Source organism: Apodemus sylvaticus, chromosome 20, assembly GCF_947179515.1.
Source record: "Apodemus sylvaticus chromosome 20, mApoSyl1.1, whole genome shotgun sequence".
Classification (NCBI taxonomy): domain Eukaryota; kingdom Metazoa; phylum Chordata; class Mammalia; order Rodentia; family Muridae; genus Apodemus; species Apodemus sylvaticus.
Genome location: NC_067491.1, coordinates 42,208,853 through 42,226,871, shown reverse-complemented (window position 1 = coordinate 42,226,871; position 18,019 = coordinate 42,208,853). Strand labels below are relative to the sequence as shown.

At 43.3% G+C, this 18,019-nt stretch overlaps 1 protein-coding gene across 3 annotated transcripts in view; it reads right to left on the bottom strand.

The window, feature by feature from the left end:
- The window catches only part of Cfap54 (cilia and flagella associated protein 54), a 301,539-nt gene that overhangs the window by 227,824 nt on the left and 55,696 nt on the right, over nt 1-18,019 (bottom strand). For all 3 annotated transcript variants that reach the window (XM_052165291.1, XM_052165292.1, XM_052165294.1), the window contains exons 18-22: nt 17,406-17,492; nt 17,189-17,310; nt 8,728-8,904; nt 3,538-3,630; nt 3,131-3,316 (exon numbers count right to left, since the gene is read on the bottom strand). In XM_052165291.1, the coding sequence (XP_052021251.1) occupies nt 3,131-3,316; nt 3,538-3,630; nt 8,728-8,904; nt 17,189-17,310; nt 17,406-17,492 (665 nt within the window). The remainder of the gene's footprint in view (nt 1-3,130; nt 3,317-3,537; nt 3,631-8,727; nt 8,905-17,188; nt 17,311-17,405; nt 17,493-18,019) is intronic.

Below are 18,019 nucleotides of genomic sequence, written 5' to 3'. Positions count from 1 at the left end.
CCCTCCTAGTCTCTTCCTCTGTGAACTTGACCTTCTTAGAGCCCATCATTAAGTGACCTCATACATTTGTCTCTCTGTGACTGGCTTAGCCCCTTCACGTCCTCCAGGCTTCCCTGGTGTTTAAGGCTGAATAGTATTCCACGGTGCACACGTCATTAAAGTGATGCTTGTAAAAACCATGTGAGGTATCACCTCCCATCTCCTGGATGGCTCATTATCAGAAAGATGGATGGCAGCGAGTGTTGGTGAGGACTTGGGGAAGGGAGCCGGCTCTTTTGCCTTGCTGTTGATAATTGTGGGTTTGCAGGACACTATGCAATTCTAAACAGACTTAGCTGAATAGAACATAAATACAGCAGCCCTGTTACTGAACAGAAACTGAAAGCTGAAGAAACCAGCATGTCAAAGAGGGGTCAGGAGGTTCCTTGAAGGGTGTGCACAGGAGCAAAGATACAGACGCAGGCTGTGTCCATTAGCAACGGAGGGAGGGGCTTAAAGGCCTGAGATGGAGAGAGCCTTGGTTGTTGTTGCTTCTTTGATATCTTGCTAATTGATATTTACCATTTCTATATTACAAAATCGTGGTTTAATGAGATGGAGGTGGGGGTGTATCACTGGGTCTAATATATTACAAGTAGGAAAAAATAAAACAATTGGACTCAAATCACAATCCCTAAGATCAAAACTAGAATCCACTCACGGACTGCTACTTTTCTATATTTTATAATATATTCTTCAACTATTGCCTGCTTTAAAAATAGCAAACAGAAATAAGACCAATATGAGGAGAGAATAATTACAAAAATTATATAATTCTAAAGGATTCCTTTTAAAACAGAATCCAAACAGACTAAATTACTGGTGTTCTACTTAATGGAAGACCTGGTAAAGATCCACCTGGCTTTATTAATGTTTATAGAATAATGTGGAATAAAACTGCAACCTGAACACCCCCAAGGCCACGCTAAGCAGAAGCACTTGAGGAAATAGCTCATCTTTTATTACTAATAGTTATAGCAATACATTTTAATGAACAGGTTATGTCCATAACAGTCATAACCACTGTCATGAAAACCAGATTGTACTTTAAAAAAAAAAAGGTTTATATAAACCTAGAATATATAAAATCTTGATCTTTGAATTTAAGAATTAAGGGGGTTTAATAAGTGAGAGATTTCTGCTTTAGCCACTTGGCATTGTGGGAGAATGCCCATCAGCATTCTTGGGTGACCTAAAGAACTGCAAATGGAGTGTCAATAAAGAGACATGGGTCACTGCTCCATAGAACTTCTCATTATCCCAGCGGTGTAGCCTGGACTTCATTTTATTAACTTTCTATGAAAGTTCTGCCAAATAGAACCCAAGAGTCAAACCACTCCCTGGAGAAAAATTAAGTCCTGATGAAATATTCAGCGCCTCACAATAACTCCATGGCTGTAAATTGGAGAATATATTAAGTTCTAAAGAAATCAAGATACCAGAAAACCACGAGGCAGTGTGACATGCTACACCAGTGCTGGAGGAATTCTAGCAATTCTCTCTATTTAATTTTCCTTGAAAAATGTGACCGTATAAAAGGCCTGTGAGATCTCAGCTTATGATAACTAATCAACTATTAAGGGGAAAAAATAGCACCACACAATAGAAATATGATACAATTTAGAAAGCCATCCACTCTTCGGCCAGCAATAGGCTTTAAATTAGATACTTCAGACCTGGGTCAGTGAGTCAGTCCTCTGTCCTAGTCATGGCTGACACGCCCGCCTTCAGTCAGACGACAGCTACTTCAGCGAGATTAACCTCGAATAGATTTACAACTCATACTGGTACTCAGTGTGCACTGAGAGACAGGCACACACTATGGCTAAACAGTTGACAAACATAACTCCATTGACATTCCTAAGACCCGTGGATACCCAACTGCCCTCACTTCACAGATAAAATCACTTGCTCGGTACCACGTGGCTACAGTGTGAAGCTTGAATCTGAACTTGAGTCCATCTGTATCTATACTGACCCAATATGTTCCTTTCTATAAATTTACCCTCAAAGAGCAGCCATGGGTGCTGCTAAAGATTTATATGCTGCTGCAATGTGTATTTTAGCTTTTTTTTGTAATAACAAAATACTGAAATATTTTCAGTCTGGCAGTAAGGAATTCCTAAGGCTACAAGAACATGTCCACAAGACTCAATACACTGTTAAATAAAAGAAGCCATGAATTCTTCAAGGGTACTTCATGGGGGTGTGGGAATGGTTAGGAGGAGGAAAGGGAAGGGGGGATTTTATAATTATATTTTATTTTTTAATTTGCAATTCAATGAGATAAGATCATTAAAAAGTACTTCATAGAAAAGTTTCTAATCCAATAGAAAAAATGTATTAAATGGAAATATGTTAAACAGTATATATGGTTAAGAAAAATATGTAGAAATTCATATGTATGTGCAGGTATACTGTGTACATATATAGCTGCATGTATATATAGACAGACAGATAAGATGGCCAGTGGGTAGGTAGATGGATGCCCACAGAATGAAGAACAGTCTCTAGATGTCGGTATCTCTCATGCTGGTGCTACTGACACGTTGTATTGGATTTTTTTTTTTCAGTGTTTGTGATTGAACCTGGATCCCCGTGCATGCTGGGCTAGTATTCTCTTACTCCTGCGTTACCTCCCCAGCACGCGTTGGGTACTTCTTTGTTGCAGAAGGCCATTCCTGACACAGTGTAGTTGTTTTATCAGCATTCCCGGTGCCTCTCTACTCACTAGACACCAGTGGCATCCCACTAGGTTGTGACAACCAAAAATGTCAGGAGACAGTGACAACATCGCCCCAGGGTGAGATCTGCTACTCTGGGTAGTAACAGATAGCATTTATTTATATGTATTGTAGTGGTTCCCAAAACGTCTAAAATTACATCTGTGCTCCTGGGGGAAAGGGTTCTATAGAATTCACTAACGGGGGAAGCAACAACTAGTGTTCATGAAGTAAAGCCGCAATCATGGAAAATATGCATCACAGGCGTTGTGGAGTGTCTACTCCAATTTTCCTTCCGTCGGAAATTACTTAGCAAACGCTTAACAGAAAGGAAAAAAAGGAAAATAGCATCCATTTCTTCCTTCTACCTGTGTCAGGTACATCCGAGCAGTGACAGCAGAGAGAGGCGGGTAAATGAGAATTGGTTTTGTCGTCTCTCCAATAGCATCACCAATGAGCTTCCCGCTGGCCGAGTAAGCAGCGATCGCAAAAATGTAGTTTGCATTCGTTTCCAACCCTTTAATTTCAAAGAAGCCTCTGCCATCAGCTGGTATCTGTGAACGGAAACATTTCAGCTTTTTACTCCGAAAATTAAGGCAGTGTGACTATTAAAACATAATTGGATAAACCTTTCTCCTTCGCTGTTGGAGCTTAGTTGTGACTCGAGTTGGAATTAGTGTCAATCCACCGCAGTAATGACTTCATAGGGGGAACGCACCTCTGCGGTGCGGTTAACACGGCTGTGAGAAGGCCTGCGGCAGAGGAGAGGACTCACCGATTCGCCTGAGCTGGGGAGCTGGGTACTGTTCAGCCTCACTTTCCCATAGCTCCCTTGTGCTTTGCAACCCAAAATGCAGTACCAGGATGCCTGGAGGGGAGAGAGGCAGCTGTCACCTGAGGTCTGGGGTCCGTCTAATGGCACTTGGCCTCCTCCGTCTGGGTGTAGCAAAGTCAATAATCTTCCAAAGAGAATGGGAACCATTCGTGTGTTAAACCGCAAGGTCTGAGCTTCTATGCACCTACGCCATCTTTACGAAGTAACCAATAACACAGGGCTTGCTTACCTGAGACAATCAAGATTAAGTAAAATATTATCCATAATCTCTCAGTCTCTCTCTGTCTCTGTCTCTGTCTCTGTCTCTCTCTCTCTATCTGTGTGTGTGTGTGTGTGTGTGTGTGTGTGTGTGTGTACATGAACATGCGTACCCGGTGCATGTGTGATGTGTGTAGGTCAGAAGAAAACTTGGTTGTCGGTCCTTCCTTGCCCCCTTACCTTGTTCGAGATAGGACCATTGGTGTTCTCCCACAGAAAACCAACAGCTAGCCGGCCCACGAGCCTTCAGAGCTTCTCCTGCCTCACCCTCCCTGCTCCACAGAGGAACGCTGGTATTACAAACCCTCGTGCGGTGTGTCTGGCTTTTTTTATACGTTCTGGGGATTGGAACCCAGATCATATGCTTAGCAGGTACTTTTACCTGCTGAGCCGTTCCCGACCCCCAGGCCACGTTATTCCCCACTTTAGTCACTGTTGATTGAGCAGGTCTTTGTGCTGACTGGCATTAGTCTGCTGGAATGTGCTTCCCTCAGTATTCGCTGTACATAGTGACAGGTCATGAAGGCATCTTCGGACAAGTACATCGAGGACTTGGACTATGTTCACACTCTCCCCCCTCCCCTCTTACTATTCTCATTCATTCTCCCAGTCTCCCCTGTGCCCCCACGGTCTACACACATGCATAATTTAATGTCTCTACATAAAAGCTGGAGTTTGAGAATAGGGGACACATGCACTGTCTGTCTATCTGAGTCTGATTCATTTTGCTTACTATAAATGATCTTTGTCATTTTCCTAAAGAACAACATGAGTCATTCTTTTTATGGCTGAGTAAAACCTCATCAGGTGTGTAGTCTGTGTTTTCTTCACCCACTGTCTGTTAATGGACACCTAGGCAGGTTCAAATCGTAGCTATGGTGAATATGGGTAAAGATAAAGGCATGTAAGCATCTCCGTAATGTCCTCCTGCTACAAACCCAGGAGGGATAGTACTTGGTCATACAGTAGCAGTATTTTTTGTTTCTGGGGAGTTTTGCCCCTAATTTTCACCATGCGGAGAAACAGGAACTAATTTTATTTCCACCACCAGTGTGCAAGTGCTCCTGTCTCCTGCATCCTCGCCAGCACTTGTTGTTACTTGTTTTCTTGTAACTGGGATGAAGTGGGATCTCAATGTTGCTTTAGTGGCTTGCCCAAGTGGCTAAGAATAATGAACATTTTTCATAGGATTATTAGATGCTTTAACTTCATCATTTGAGAATTGTCTGTCCATATCTAGAGTCATGGGTATTTGTGAGGCACCTGGTGTGGGTTCTGGGAACCAAGTCTAAATCCTCTGCAAGAGTCAGTAAGTGTTCTTAGCCACTGCACTATTTCTCCAGCCCCAAACTTACTCTTTTAAGCCCTTTATATAATCTAAATGTTAAGCCTCTGTCAGTGCCATGACTAGCCAGGATTTCTCTCAGTATACAAACTGCCTCATCACCAGATTGCTTCTTTGGCTGTACACAGTAATGTCATGCAATCCCATTTGTCGGGTCTTTCTTTGGCCTGAGCTATCCCAGTCCTTTTCACAGAGTTTTCTTCAGATACAGCCTGTGCCTGGATCTTGAGGTGCTCCCCACCATGGCAAATTCAGAGTTCCAGGTTTCATAGTAAGATCTTTGGCTTATTTTGAATTGATTTCTTACAGCAAGATTTAAGGCTCTGGTCTCATTTTGCTACATGTGGACACCAGGTCTTGCCCACACAATTTGCTGCAGAGGCTGTATTCCCTCCTGCGGATGTTTTAGGCAACAGGGATGCAGAAAGGCCAAAGCAGTTTAACTCAGAGCAAGCAGACACACAGACATTAATGCCAAAGACAGCTTCATCTTGAGGGACTCAAAATGAGACAGGGTGAGGACGGGCATCACCATTTAAAAGATGTTCACGTGATGTAGACACATGACGAAACCAAGGGGCTGGGAGAGAGTTGAGGCAGTAAGACACATGCAAACCTTGTGTGCAAGAAAGCCTGAAGAAAACTCACAGAATCGAGTGAGAACTGGGGTCTAATCCCCATGAGTGGGTCTCAACCCGATTCCACTTTAGGCTGTGTGTGTGTTTGTGTTTGTGTGTGTGTGTGTGTGTGTATGTGTGTGTGTGTATGTGTGTGTGTATGTGTGTGTGTATGTGTGTGTGTGTGTCTGTGTGTGTGTCTGTGTCTGTGTCTGTCTGTGTGTGTGTGTGTGTGTGTGTGTGTGTGTGTGTGTGTGTGTGTGTGTGAGACAGGGTTTCTCTGTATAGCCCTTGCCCTGGAACTCACTCTGTAGAACAGGCTGGCTCCAAAGTCATTAGAGCTCTGCCTGCCTCTGCCTCTCAAGTTCTGGGATTAGAGGTGGTGGCCACCATTGCCAGCTTCCAGGTCACGCTTTAAAAGAGTAGTCTGTACAGAACAGATTACTCTCCCTAAAATGACCAACAGCCAAGCCACCCCAAACCACATAGCTTCAACAAGTCAGGCTTTCCAGCACAAGTGAGTAGTAATCCTTTGTGCTTCCAGAGACAGCCTCTCAGGTGATCATGTTATATGTGACTAATTAAAAGTGCCAGTCGTCAGGAGCAGAAAGGAGGAGGAGAGAGGAAGAAGAGAGGCGAGGAGCTGGAGGCTAGAGGACAAGGGTAAAGGTCAAATCAAACAAAAGGAAATACAAACTCACAAATAATGGACTTACCATCCCTTGATTACCCGCACAAAAAGAGTGCACTTTCCATCGGGGGTGGGGACTGCAGGGTGCAGAAAGACTGTGTTGCGTGACAGATTGTTATTGCTCTAAATTATACCACACAAACCAAGAGCAAATTCTCTCTAAAAGCATTATTACAAGCAGATTTTATATTTTTATTTTGCTCCCAGTCTGTGTAACACAAAGAAGCAATGTGTAATTAGAATCTACATAAGAATAGAGACGGTGTGAACAAATCACTAACTTTGGAAATAAGATTTTATAGACAATGTAAGTAACATTAGCATTTGCAACTATAGAAACAGATTTTAATGAAGCGGTGGCTTAAGACGAGGCTTCACCGAGACAAAAGACGGCCAAACCAGCAAACCAGAAAATTTACATGAGCCCACAGCACCACCTAGTGGTAGGGGAGAGGAAGCAGCGGGCAAACCTTCCTGAACCAACTCAATGAGTAATTTACATAAATATAGATGCCATTAAAAAGCACAAGAGCTACAAGTCAAATAGGAGGCGCTAATATCTTCCTATGTTCACACAACATACGATTAAACCATCACCAAATAGTAATACTGAGGAAAGTTGGGTTAAACCAAAATATTTGAAAACAAACACTAAATTACGTAGTCCTCTCTCTGTACTAATTTTCTAAACCCGGTGAAGCCTTTCTCTTAGCACAGGTTTCCAAAATCTCCAAAACTGGACTCCTGGTCCTGAAAGGATGTTCTCACAGCAGCACAGTCGTGTGTGAGGTGAAGGCTATTTCTACTCCAATGTCAAAAGACAAAATAACAAAGAAGTGACAAAAATTGTTCTCAAGGAAGTCCACGCCCATCCATCGAAAGCCCACCACATCCAAAAGTCCACACCCAGTCATCTAAAGTCCACTCCATCCATCTGAAATCACTCAAGAATGAGCTATTTTTTACCCATGTTTAACTTTGTGCCTGTTAACTCACACAGAACTCCAGGGCAGACAGGCATTCAAAAAAACCTCATTGTATTGAATTAACCAAAAAATAAAAAAATCACAAAATACAACCCCAGTCTATAAGTCAAGTAATTGTTTTGATAAATTCGACTTCATGTGCTTAATAAAAGTTGAAGAAGGCCATCAGCTAGTATGTTGACAATGTTATATATTAGTTCAGTCTCTCTTTTTTTAAAAAACAATAACAACAACAACAACAACAAAAACCAGTGCCTCAGGCTGGTCTTGAGGTTGCTGTGGAGCCAGGGATGACCATGAGCTGATCTTTCCGCCTCTGCCTCCTAGGTGCTGAGACTAAAGGCACGTGGCACCACACCCAGTCTGTGTGGATAAAGGGACAGGACAAGGACTGTATCTGTGCTAGGCAAGCTCTCGACTGACCGAATGCACACATCTGCAGCCCTAGATCCTCTTCTTTTCACAATCAACACACTTTATAACCTAGAAGCTTCCAACTGTATTTGGCCTCCCTAAAGTTGTATACTGCCGGTGAGCAGCAGAGCTAGAATTTTTAAACTTACATATGCTTGACTTCAAAGTGTCTGTGTGCAAAATGCCCTAAAGATAATCAAAGATAGGAATGAATTGTGGTATAACATCAAAGAGGGACTAAAAGAGCGATATTTAAAATATAAACTAGCTAGAGCTGATTTCCTGTTAGGAAATGAAATCCCGAGAGGTATTCCCATTTAGGCCAAGTTCCGGGACTGAGGAATGAGAGAAGAGGCTTGTCCTAATAAATGCAGAGAGATTTGCACTTGAAGAGTCATTTGGATTGTCACTTGTTTCCACGGCGACATGCAGAGAATATACACAGGATCTCTAGACCTGCAACCTTCAAATTCTAGGTCCTGCTGCTTTGTCTCCAATGCTGGCTCTCAGAAGAGACAGCCTCCTCTGTGTCTGGCTCTACCTTGAGCACAGTGTCATTGTGACAAAGACACACAGAGGGAACGGTTTTTTCTCTTGTTTCTCCTTCCCAAGTGTTTGACATAGCTTTGGAAGACAATCCATAAAGGGAAGCCATGATGAATAAATTAAGTATAGATAAAACATGAAAATACCAATCTGGTGTTTGGTGATTATAAATAAGATTATCCGGGTCCTGAGAGCAATAGTAGTAAGGGTCACTGTCGTCACAAGAGTGCTTAGGTCACATGGCATGGGCCAGCCCCTGGGAGGGCACCGTACCTTAACATCTGATATGAAGGGCGCAGGCTTCAGAGTCACAGAGCAGTGAGTTCGGGCCAGCAGGATGGGTGGGGGAGGGATTCTGCTCTTCTTTATTTTTGAACTCTCCGAGTACTTCTGATAGGAATATAGGGCGTTTTGTTCTGCTTCGACCTTCTCAATTAAGGCATACGCTTCCTGTAACGAAGTGTGAAAATAGAAAAATACATTTCAGGAGCTTGAGCCTCCTCTATATCTGCAGAATTCTCTTGTGGTAAACGCTCTCTTTCCATATACCATTTCTTGAATCCCAGAGGCATCCGTACACATGTTGATACGCAGCACAGGCTGGTTTTTGTAGGACTATAAAAAAGACTACTAAATGAGTCTCTTCAATAGAAACAGGCGCACAAGTCTAAATGCAAGGGCCATATATTATTAATGGGAGGCATTTTGTCTTGAAATCCACTGAATATTTACCATCAGACTTTATTGTGATTTGATAGTTCATAACACAGACATCCGCATTTACACGGAGAAGCCACAAGCCTATCTTTAACATAATGTGCAATGTGACTCTCAAGAACTAAGACTATTGATGCATGTAGTTTGTGAAGGGAATGTCATTGAGAGTTTATGTCATCAAGATGTCAGTTCTGTGATTCTGGCACAGAGACAATACCTAACTGTCAGCACCAAACCACATTTGGAGTCAGAAGAGCAGCATCAGCAGAGCTGTGTAAACTTCTTAACAATACTAGTAACACTAGTTAAAATAATAATGATAATATTTTAGTCTCAATAATCACAGACAGACCAAACGTATGTCTTTACTTTTACAAGATATTTAAAGAGGGTCGAGAGAGGGTTTGGTGGTTCATTCTTCCAGAGGACCCACGTTTCTTCCCTTCCCAACCCCCCTGTATTGTCTCACAACCTCCTGTAACCCCAGTTCCAGGGATCCACTGGCCTCTCTGGTCCCAGTGTGCACCACATGTACACGTGGTACATGTATTTACATCCAGACAAACACCCATACACATAAAATAAAAATCATAACTGTTTCTAAAGGTATTTAAGCATCTTAAATATCCACTACTAATTTTCAAAAATCCAATAAACTAGGAAGAATATCGTTAGCATCCTTAAAATACTAAGTTCAGTTAATAGACAAAATATTAGCATAGTACTCTTGGTACTCATAACGAACCACTAAAGAAATTTCCCGGGAAGCCCAAAAGGAGACAGAGAGCTACGATTCCCTTGCTTTGGAGAAGCTCTGCCTTGTTGACAAATGCAAAAGAGAATCTCCTACGACTAATGTCTGTTTACCAAATCTCAGGCATTCCCATTCTGCTCCAGTAAGCCTGTGTTGTCTCTCCCACATGGGACATGTAGGGTTTGAAAGATTCATATCTGGAGCTCACTGGATTTCAAGCTCACTAAAGAAAAGATTGGACATGGAGTGATGTTTACATCAACTTGTGCTCCTGACTCTGAAAACATCCTCTAAGATCTACTGATGGGCAGGCAACCTTCTCGCCCGAATTTTTGGTAATGACTGTGTAGATACTCTACCCACCTCTCTATTTACCCTAAACCTCTAAGGCCCTTCACTGCCGCGCACCCCTCCCTAACCAGAAGCATCACATCTTCTTAGCTGGTCTGAGACCTACCGGAGCCTCATCTCCACTGGCATCTCTGTGACAGCCCTGGGTTCTCAGCACCCTTCCCTATTATTTTTGCTAATCTCATCTCAGTGGGTATGATCTTGTACGTCATCTGTGGACCCAAATGGTCTTGCCTTGTTCTGAATGCCCTGATGAGGGGAACAGAGCTTTATTTATCTCCTTGGGTTCAGTCATTGCATTCTAAATGAAAGTCACACCGAGCGTGATGGTGGAGAAGCGTGCTTACTACAATGCACTTTAAACTGGGGTGTTCCACGTGTTGTGTTCCGACTGGGGCTGGACCAACTTTAAGAGGAGATTTCTGGCTCGGATTATGTGGCCCAAATTAAACCATGTTAACAGAAGTATCAATGCTTGAATCAAAAAGTAGTGAAAGAAACGTGCAAAATCCTAAATCCTAGATTTGGGTTAAATAAATTCCATAACAGAACTCAAGGCAAACTCTAATGCCCATTAAAAATAAAGTCTAAACTCAGTGAGACTAATCATGCAGCTGCTAGGAGAGTCCGTTCAGGAGAAAGCATCTGGGATATTTTAAGGTCTTCAACCACACAGGAGGAGATAGTATTTGGGGGGAAAAGGCTCAAGAAGGAAAACTTCACAAAACCAGCTGTACTCAATTTTAAAAGGGTGTTTCTAGTGCTATCTAGAACAATGCTTTAGCAAACCAAGATCTCACAACAGCAAAATCTGGACAACCATTTCCACTCTTAGTTCAAAAGTTGCTTTTCCAGACATATCATTTGATGAACATAGCTAACCCACGAGCCCTCTCCCTGCAGTCCTTGGGAATTAGAAGGGCTTGCCGAACTTAAATTGAGAACCGACTTTACTTTTCCTGACTTTGGACAAAGGTTAGCCAGGACCCTCAGTGCAAGGGGACTTCGGCAGCAAGGCAGCGTCTGAGCAATAGTGCACAACATGAACTGAGGCCTTAAGAGTTTCTGCATAAATACAAATGTCTCTGCCTATACTTTCCATTAGAGAAAATGAGGCCTGCCTCTCTTCAGAAGTTTGCCAGTGCTTATGAAGACAGGCTGACATTAAATCCATTTGTCACACGCCTGACACCCACGGTGCATCAGAACACTAATGGCAAGATGTAATGCAATCTTGAGGGCATGATTAAGATGCACATAAACAACTATCACAGAGCTGCGCTGATGGGGTGTCACGATCGCTATTCGTCTCCGAGCCCTCCCTGGGGTGCGTCTGGGTCCCAGCGTGAGGGTGTGCACCTCAGAAGGAGAAGAAGTAGGTTAAGTCATCCCCGGAGAAACCTGGCCAGGGCTGTTGCTGACAATCAACGTGCATGATTTCAAAGTTGAATCAAGAGAAGGCATGGGGCAGGATGCGTCGTCTGGTGAAGATGAACTCGGCTGAAGCTCAGATAATAGTCCTAACCTAATGCTACAGGGCGCCGGAAGTGAGGGGCAGGCCAAGCGTGATAGCAATTACAGTAACAATGGCTAATAGGTATGGACTGTTGACCCTGTACCAAAAGCTAAGAATTTTTTAACCATCTGTTTATTATCTTGTGTGCATTGGCATTTTGCCTGCATGCATGTCTGTGTGAAGAGGCTGAATCTCCCGTGCCACTCCCCCACCATCACCCACCCCGAGCTGAAGTAACAAACAGTGGTGAGCTGCCGTATGGGTCCTGGGAATTCGCCCTAAGTTCTCTGGAAGAACAGCCAGTGCTCTTCATCAGTAAGCCATCTCTCCAGGCCTGATTTTTTACGCTAAGAATTTCCTGTGCACCATTCCATCGAGTCTTCTTAAGAACCTCCCTTTAATAGATGAATATTTCAAGACTGAAATATCAATAACACAGGACATAGAGTTAATCAGTAGCAGAACCAGAACCCTATCCCAGCTCCTATACCCCATGCTACTACGTCCAAATGCAAAGCTAGGGGAAACAAACAAACAAACAAAAATCCAAACACCCTTAGGAAGACAAACCAGATAAAGCTCTCTACACTTTACCTTTAGAAAAATCTCTACCATATAACTATGCCAAAATCTGCTGTCAATGTTTGAAACCCAGGGCTCAAACCATGATCTCATTAGAGGGGGGGGGTCAGGATCAGAAAGATCTCTGCTCTTACACAAGGAAAACAAGTATAGAACAGACAGAAAGAACTGAGAAGGTCTCAGGGGAAAAAAAGGTTTATACTTCCCTCAAGAAAAACAAATAGGATTGAGTCAACTGAAATTCTATAAATAAGAAAAAGAAAACTCAATTACTGCCAGTTCTGTTCATAGGATATAGTAATAGGCATAAATTCTAGAAATATTAAAGCTAGGACTTATCAGAACTTCCAGTGGCTCTGGTTTTCTTCTTAGAAATGCTTTCAAAATGGGATTACACAATTACATTCTGTACCAATAGTAAAAATGGATCTGCTAGGCCATAATGCTTCTTTGCTTAGAGACAGGATAATAGGGCCAGGATTTGGCACTGTTGAGTTTATCTCTGCTGCAGGGTTACTTTGGCTCTGGTAGATAGTATTATGAGAAAACCAGATGCAACAGTTGGATTTCTTTACAACAGAAGCTTCTGGGGAAAAAAATGAAGTGTGGATCAGAGGGGCAGAGGATTTATGGAACAGGGTCACAGTCTTCTCATCAACACACAGAGAGATAGGTTGCCAGGCTCGATTTCCTTACACGGAGCATAGAGAGACCCCTTTTCCTTGGCAAGGGGTTGCTTCTGGGGGATACACACTAAAGCTGCAGCCTTTTCATATCACTACAGAAGATTCAGCTTTCAAGGAGGGAGCAATCGATTAGGCCCCCTTCGCATCTTTAGTATCCCTATTCTACCTGATTATAGCTAATGAGGAGGTTAATTCCTCCTTTTATGATATGGATGCAAGAAACAGCATTATAGAACATTACCCTGAAAACGCTTAGGAGCGAGAGTCTCTGTTCCTTTCTACTGAGAAATGTCATCTGCTAAGGTACTGAAAGGTCATCTGGTAGCCACTTCAGTGAACTAAATGTCTAACGTAAGCCACAGGGTAGCTGCTCAACTCAAAGGGAGAAAAGCATCCAGCAGGGTGCTAACGTGCCATTCCTTACAATAAAGGGATGGCTAATATGCAAAATCAAGACAGATCGATACAGTCAAACAGTCAAACAGCCAAAGCTGGAGAACGAATAAACAGGATGAAGACATTCCTCTAAACAAGAAGGGAAAAGAAAAAAAGCCTTCATCCCATTTGGGAAGCTAACGTTATCAAAAGTCTGTCCTTTGTCTCGACAACAAATTGGTCCACTTTTAATTGGTTTGGAATCACAGTCACTTGATAAGATTATATGGATCCACAAGGGCAGAAAACTTTTGAAAAACCAAAACAGAGTGTGAATTATTTACGCGTTCCTAAGAGACTCAAGCTTTTTCATACCTTTTTTATGGTATCAGGCGACACATCAATTACTGATTTGGGGACAATTTTATTACAAGACCATGATAAGGTAAAACATTTTGTGATATTCCTCAGCAGAGAATGATTGCCAAGGGAAAGAAGTTTATTTATCTTCTTCGAGGAAAGAAAGTTTGACAATTATTTGAGTCGTAACATGGCTATTAAGAAGAGCGCCCGGAGGAACCATCGTGACACCACAATCCTTGGATGAGAACTGCCACTGAGGAGCGGTGGCGCCTCCTGAAGACGGAAGACCTCAGATAAATATCCAGCATGCTCCCAGCTGGTAAAAGTCTCTTGTTGAGGATCCCTCATAAAGACCAGAGCCTCATAATCCCTCTTTGAGAGCTAGCGTGAGAGGACATTACACTCACAATTTTTCTGGAGTTCAAACAGCCTTAGGAAATAGAAAGACCTGGAAACTTAGGCGCCTTGCATCTCCACCATCTTCCTCCCCAGCCTGAGTGGGAAGGAGAGAAATAAGAAGAAAATGGTATATGATGGAAGTAGAAAGAAAACCCCAAAGGTTTCCTTCTCCTCAGGCTCGGAAGGCATGTGGGATTGGTCCTGAAAGCAACATTTTTAAAAAAGAAAAAGAAACTATGTTTTATTCTCCATAGAAATGGAGCCAAAGTGTCCTCTAAGCAGGCAGCCACAAAGCATCTGCATTCTACATTCGTGCAGAAATCTAACAAAGATCAGGGCTACTTGACCTTATCGATTCAGGTCACCCAATACTGCCACCAAAATCCATCCCCAACTCAAATGCTGGAAATCCAAAAGTTCTTCCCTAATCCTGACAGCACAGACTTCCCCCACCCACCCACCTGCCTTGAACAAGGGTGGCATCTATCCATCCGAAGCCCTTAGCCTGCTGTGCAAGAGCTCTCCTGCATTACCATACTTCCCCAAAGCCCCTCCTCCCCCTGCCACATCCACGCCCCGCCCCTCGGCGTGAGTGGCAGGCCGAAGGACCAATGCTCAGCAGCAGGTCCTGGACCTGTGGGCTCTGCACTCACTGCTCTCTGTCCAGATGGAGTGTTCTTCCCCATCGCAGCCCCCCTCACCGATGGCTACTCAGCGTTCTCCAAGTGGTCAGCCTTAGTCTGTGTCCAAGTTTCCAAAATCCTACTTGCTGACCTCAAATACATCCCTCCAGCTTTCTCACATTCTTAATTTCTGATCTCTAGCTGGCTTTTATAGGGAGGTCTAGTTTTGTGATATTTCTGCAATAATAAAGTCTTCACCTTGATGTCTTATTTTCCTTCCCTAATCTGAGCTTTACACACACGCAGAAAAAGTTTAAGTTCTTACCTGTAATAACAAAGAGACAGAGAGTTGTGGGTTCAGGAAAAGAGCTGACCTCTTGATCAGTCTCCATGATAAGCTGTGTTATGTGAGAAAGCCCCAAAACCACGGGGAAATGAGAAGCTAAGAATGGGCCCCGAGGCAGGAGAATATTAAGAGGGGACAGTATATCATTCCAGAGACGACATGGTGGATCCTTAAAGGGAGAGAGGACCTTTCCTTTAAAAGCCTGGGAAGGAACACCATTACGAGAGATAACTTAAAGTGGAAGAACAGAAAAAAAAAAAAAGCTGTATGTACAATATGATAGAGAAGTTTAAAGAAAAGAGGAAGCCTTCTTTAAAGAAAAGAGAGACGTCCCCACAGCAAAGGAGAGATGTGATTTCCATACATTTTTAGAGGGCGGCATAAAATCCCAAACCACCTTATTACAATTTAATCCATCGGAGCCTAAACACCAAGAAGTCCCGACACCCCAGTCTGTGTTCTGACTCTCATGACAAGGGCCTGTTGGCAGCAAATAGCCTGGCCTGGTGTCTGACATAGTGAGGCAGCTGGGAAGTCTGTGACCTAACCACAGCCATCATTCAAAAAAGATTAATAACCCTGCACTAATCTCCATTGTGACAAATATCCTGCTATCACCGGTACTAAACATGTCACAACAGGATATATCAGACCACTACGAGGAAGAAGCGTCTAAAGACCCACAGTCTCCAACCTCAGGGAGAATGGCGCCTATCGTCAGCTTCCCTAGTCCCAGGTCCCAATTCCTCTTCTCTTTCCCTTCACATCCCAACTATCCCCCTCTCTGCTGGCAGAAACCCTTGCTTCCTATTTTATCAGATTACTGGGGCAGGACAGCATCAACTTACCCTTCCCTCCACACCAACAAGCTTCTTACATCTACATCTATCCACAGCTCCTTCCTTTCTTCATCAAAGGGCAACATGCCTACCTTGTAACCTACCCCTGGTCCATGCTTTCTCTCTCCTCCCCTCCCCTATTCTGGAGCCCTCTGTTCACATTTTAACATCTCTTCTATCTTCCATTTCTCTCTTGGTTCTGTCTAATTATCCTTAACACACACATACTACATCCATGTGTTCCATCCTCAACCCCTCCTGACTGATCTGGGTTTGGGTCTATGCTATCCTTGTCTTATTAGCCAAGTTACCTGTAGCATTATTAGTTTCTGCTTTAATGTAATATTCGCTCTATCAGGATATGAAATATCTCCCAAAGTTCCACGTATCGGGTGAAAGACAGTGGGACTTTTTAATATGTGGGACCTAGTGGGGTTACAGGTTAGGGGTGCACTTTTAAAGGGGATACTGGGATCTCAGCTCTCCACTTCTTAGCTCCATGAAGTGGGTGGGTTCCCTGACAGCAAATACTTTCACCATGTCTCCTGTATTACCACAGAACCAAAAGCAAAGGGACTAAGCGACCGTGGACCGGGATCCCTAAACTGTAAGCCAAATAAACATCGGCTCCTTTGAGGAGGCGTATCTGTATACCCTTCCTCAAAGCACTGGGAAGCTGACAAACACAGACAATGCAATTCAACTTTCATGGGTCTCACACACAGAGCAAATATGAGGATCTCCTAACACGCAACCCAACTGCCATCAGAAAGTTCTGCTGAAGCCCTCACTCTAGGAATCAGCGAAAAGACAAAGTAATTGCCAGTGTGAACTAGGGGAGCAGCTCAGTGGTAGCTTAGCACATGGGAGGCCTTGTGTGCCATGCCCAACACTAAGGATTTTAAGACATGGCCAAGGAGATTATTGTTCCACACCCTGGCAGCATCTGACTAGAAGAGAAGGGCAGTAAGTGTACTGCATTCTAAGTTTAATGCTAACGCTGTACGAGGCTGGCCAGTGTCAACCCAGTTTTAACTTCTCTTATTCTGACTCCTCCCTGTTTTAGTTGGCTTCCAAAGTCAGCTGTCTCTAGGGATAAAAACACTCATTTCCAAACAGCTCACAACTCGAGGTGAAGAAATCAGATGCCAGAGAAACGAATCAAGAAGAAACGATCGATTACCATCAACAAGTTCCGTGAAGTCTCACACACTGAGTCTTTCTCAAACAGTAAAAGAGCCTTCTGCATCAGGTAGATGGCTTTGGACAGCTTGTTCTTCTTTATTTTCTTCATCACAGTTAACTCTGTAATGGCAGACAAACGTTTGCTAAAAGGTGGGGATGCGGCTCATCATTTATCGCATATGGAAATCCAAGGGATCCCAGTGCTAATCACCCACCTGAGAAACACTCGGAGCTTCTGGGCTTCTTTAATTTTTCCCAGCCTTTGGCAGAAGTGTTCGTGCTAACAGTCGGAGTCTGCAAAACTGAACAACAACACCTATTATGAACCAAGCAGGAAACTTTATTTTTGACAAACTGATGACCTAGGGCACACCAGGTATGTGTCCTACCACAGCCCTGTACGCCCACACCCTGGTTTATTTTTGGTTAAGACGGGCTCTCTCTGTTTGGATCAGGCTGGTCTCGAACTTGGTATGTAGCGCAGGCAGGACACAAACCCTAATCCACTTCCTCTAATTCCCGTCATGCTGGGACTTACAGGCGTGGACCACCACCCCCAGCAGGTTATAGATTTATTACCGCTCCCTTCTTTTCTAGTAATGTGCTTCAGAACATAACATTTCCAAATTATAGAAATATTTGATTTCCAGTTTCATCTTAAATAAAATCATCTTCTGGGTAAACTCTTGTCTACTCTGCCTTCTTCTTATGTAAAACAGCAAGTCCTGATGCCAAACTGTCCCTGGTCAGTTCCTAAAGGAACTGCGTCACCACGGTCCCTGGGAAATATGAATGCCACAGGACAGTGAACTTGTAACAGTTTGTGTAC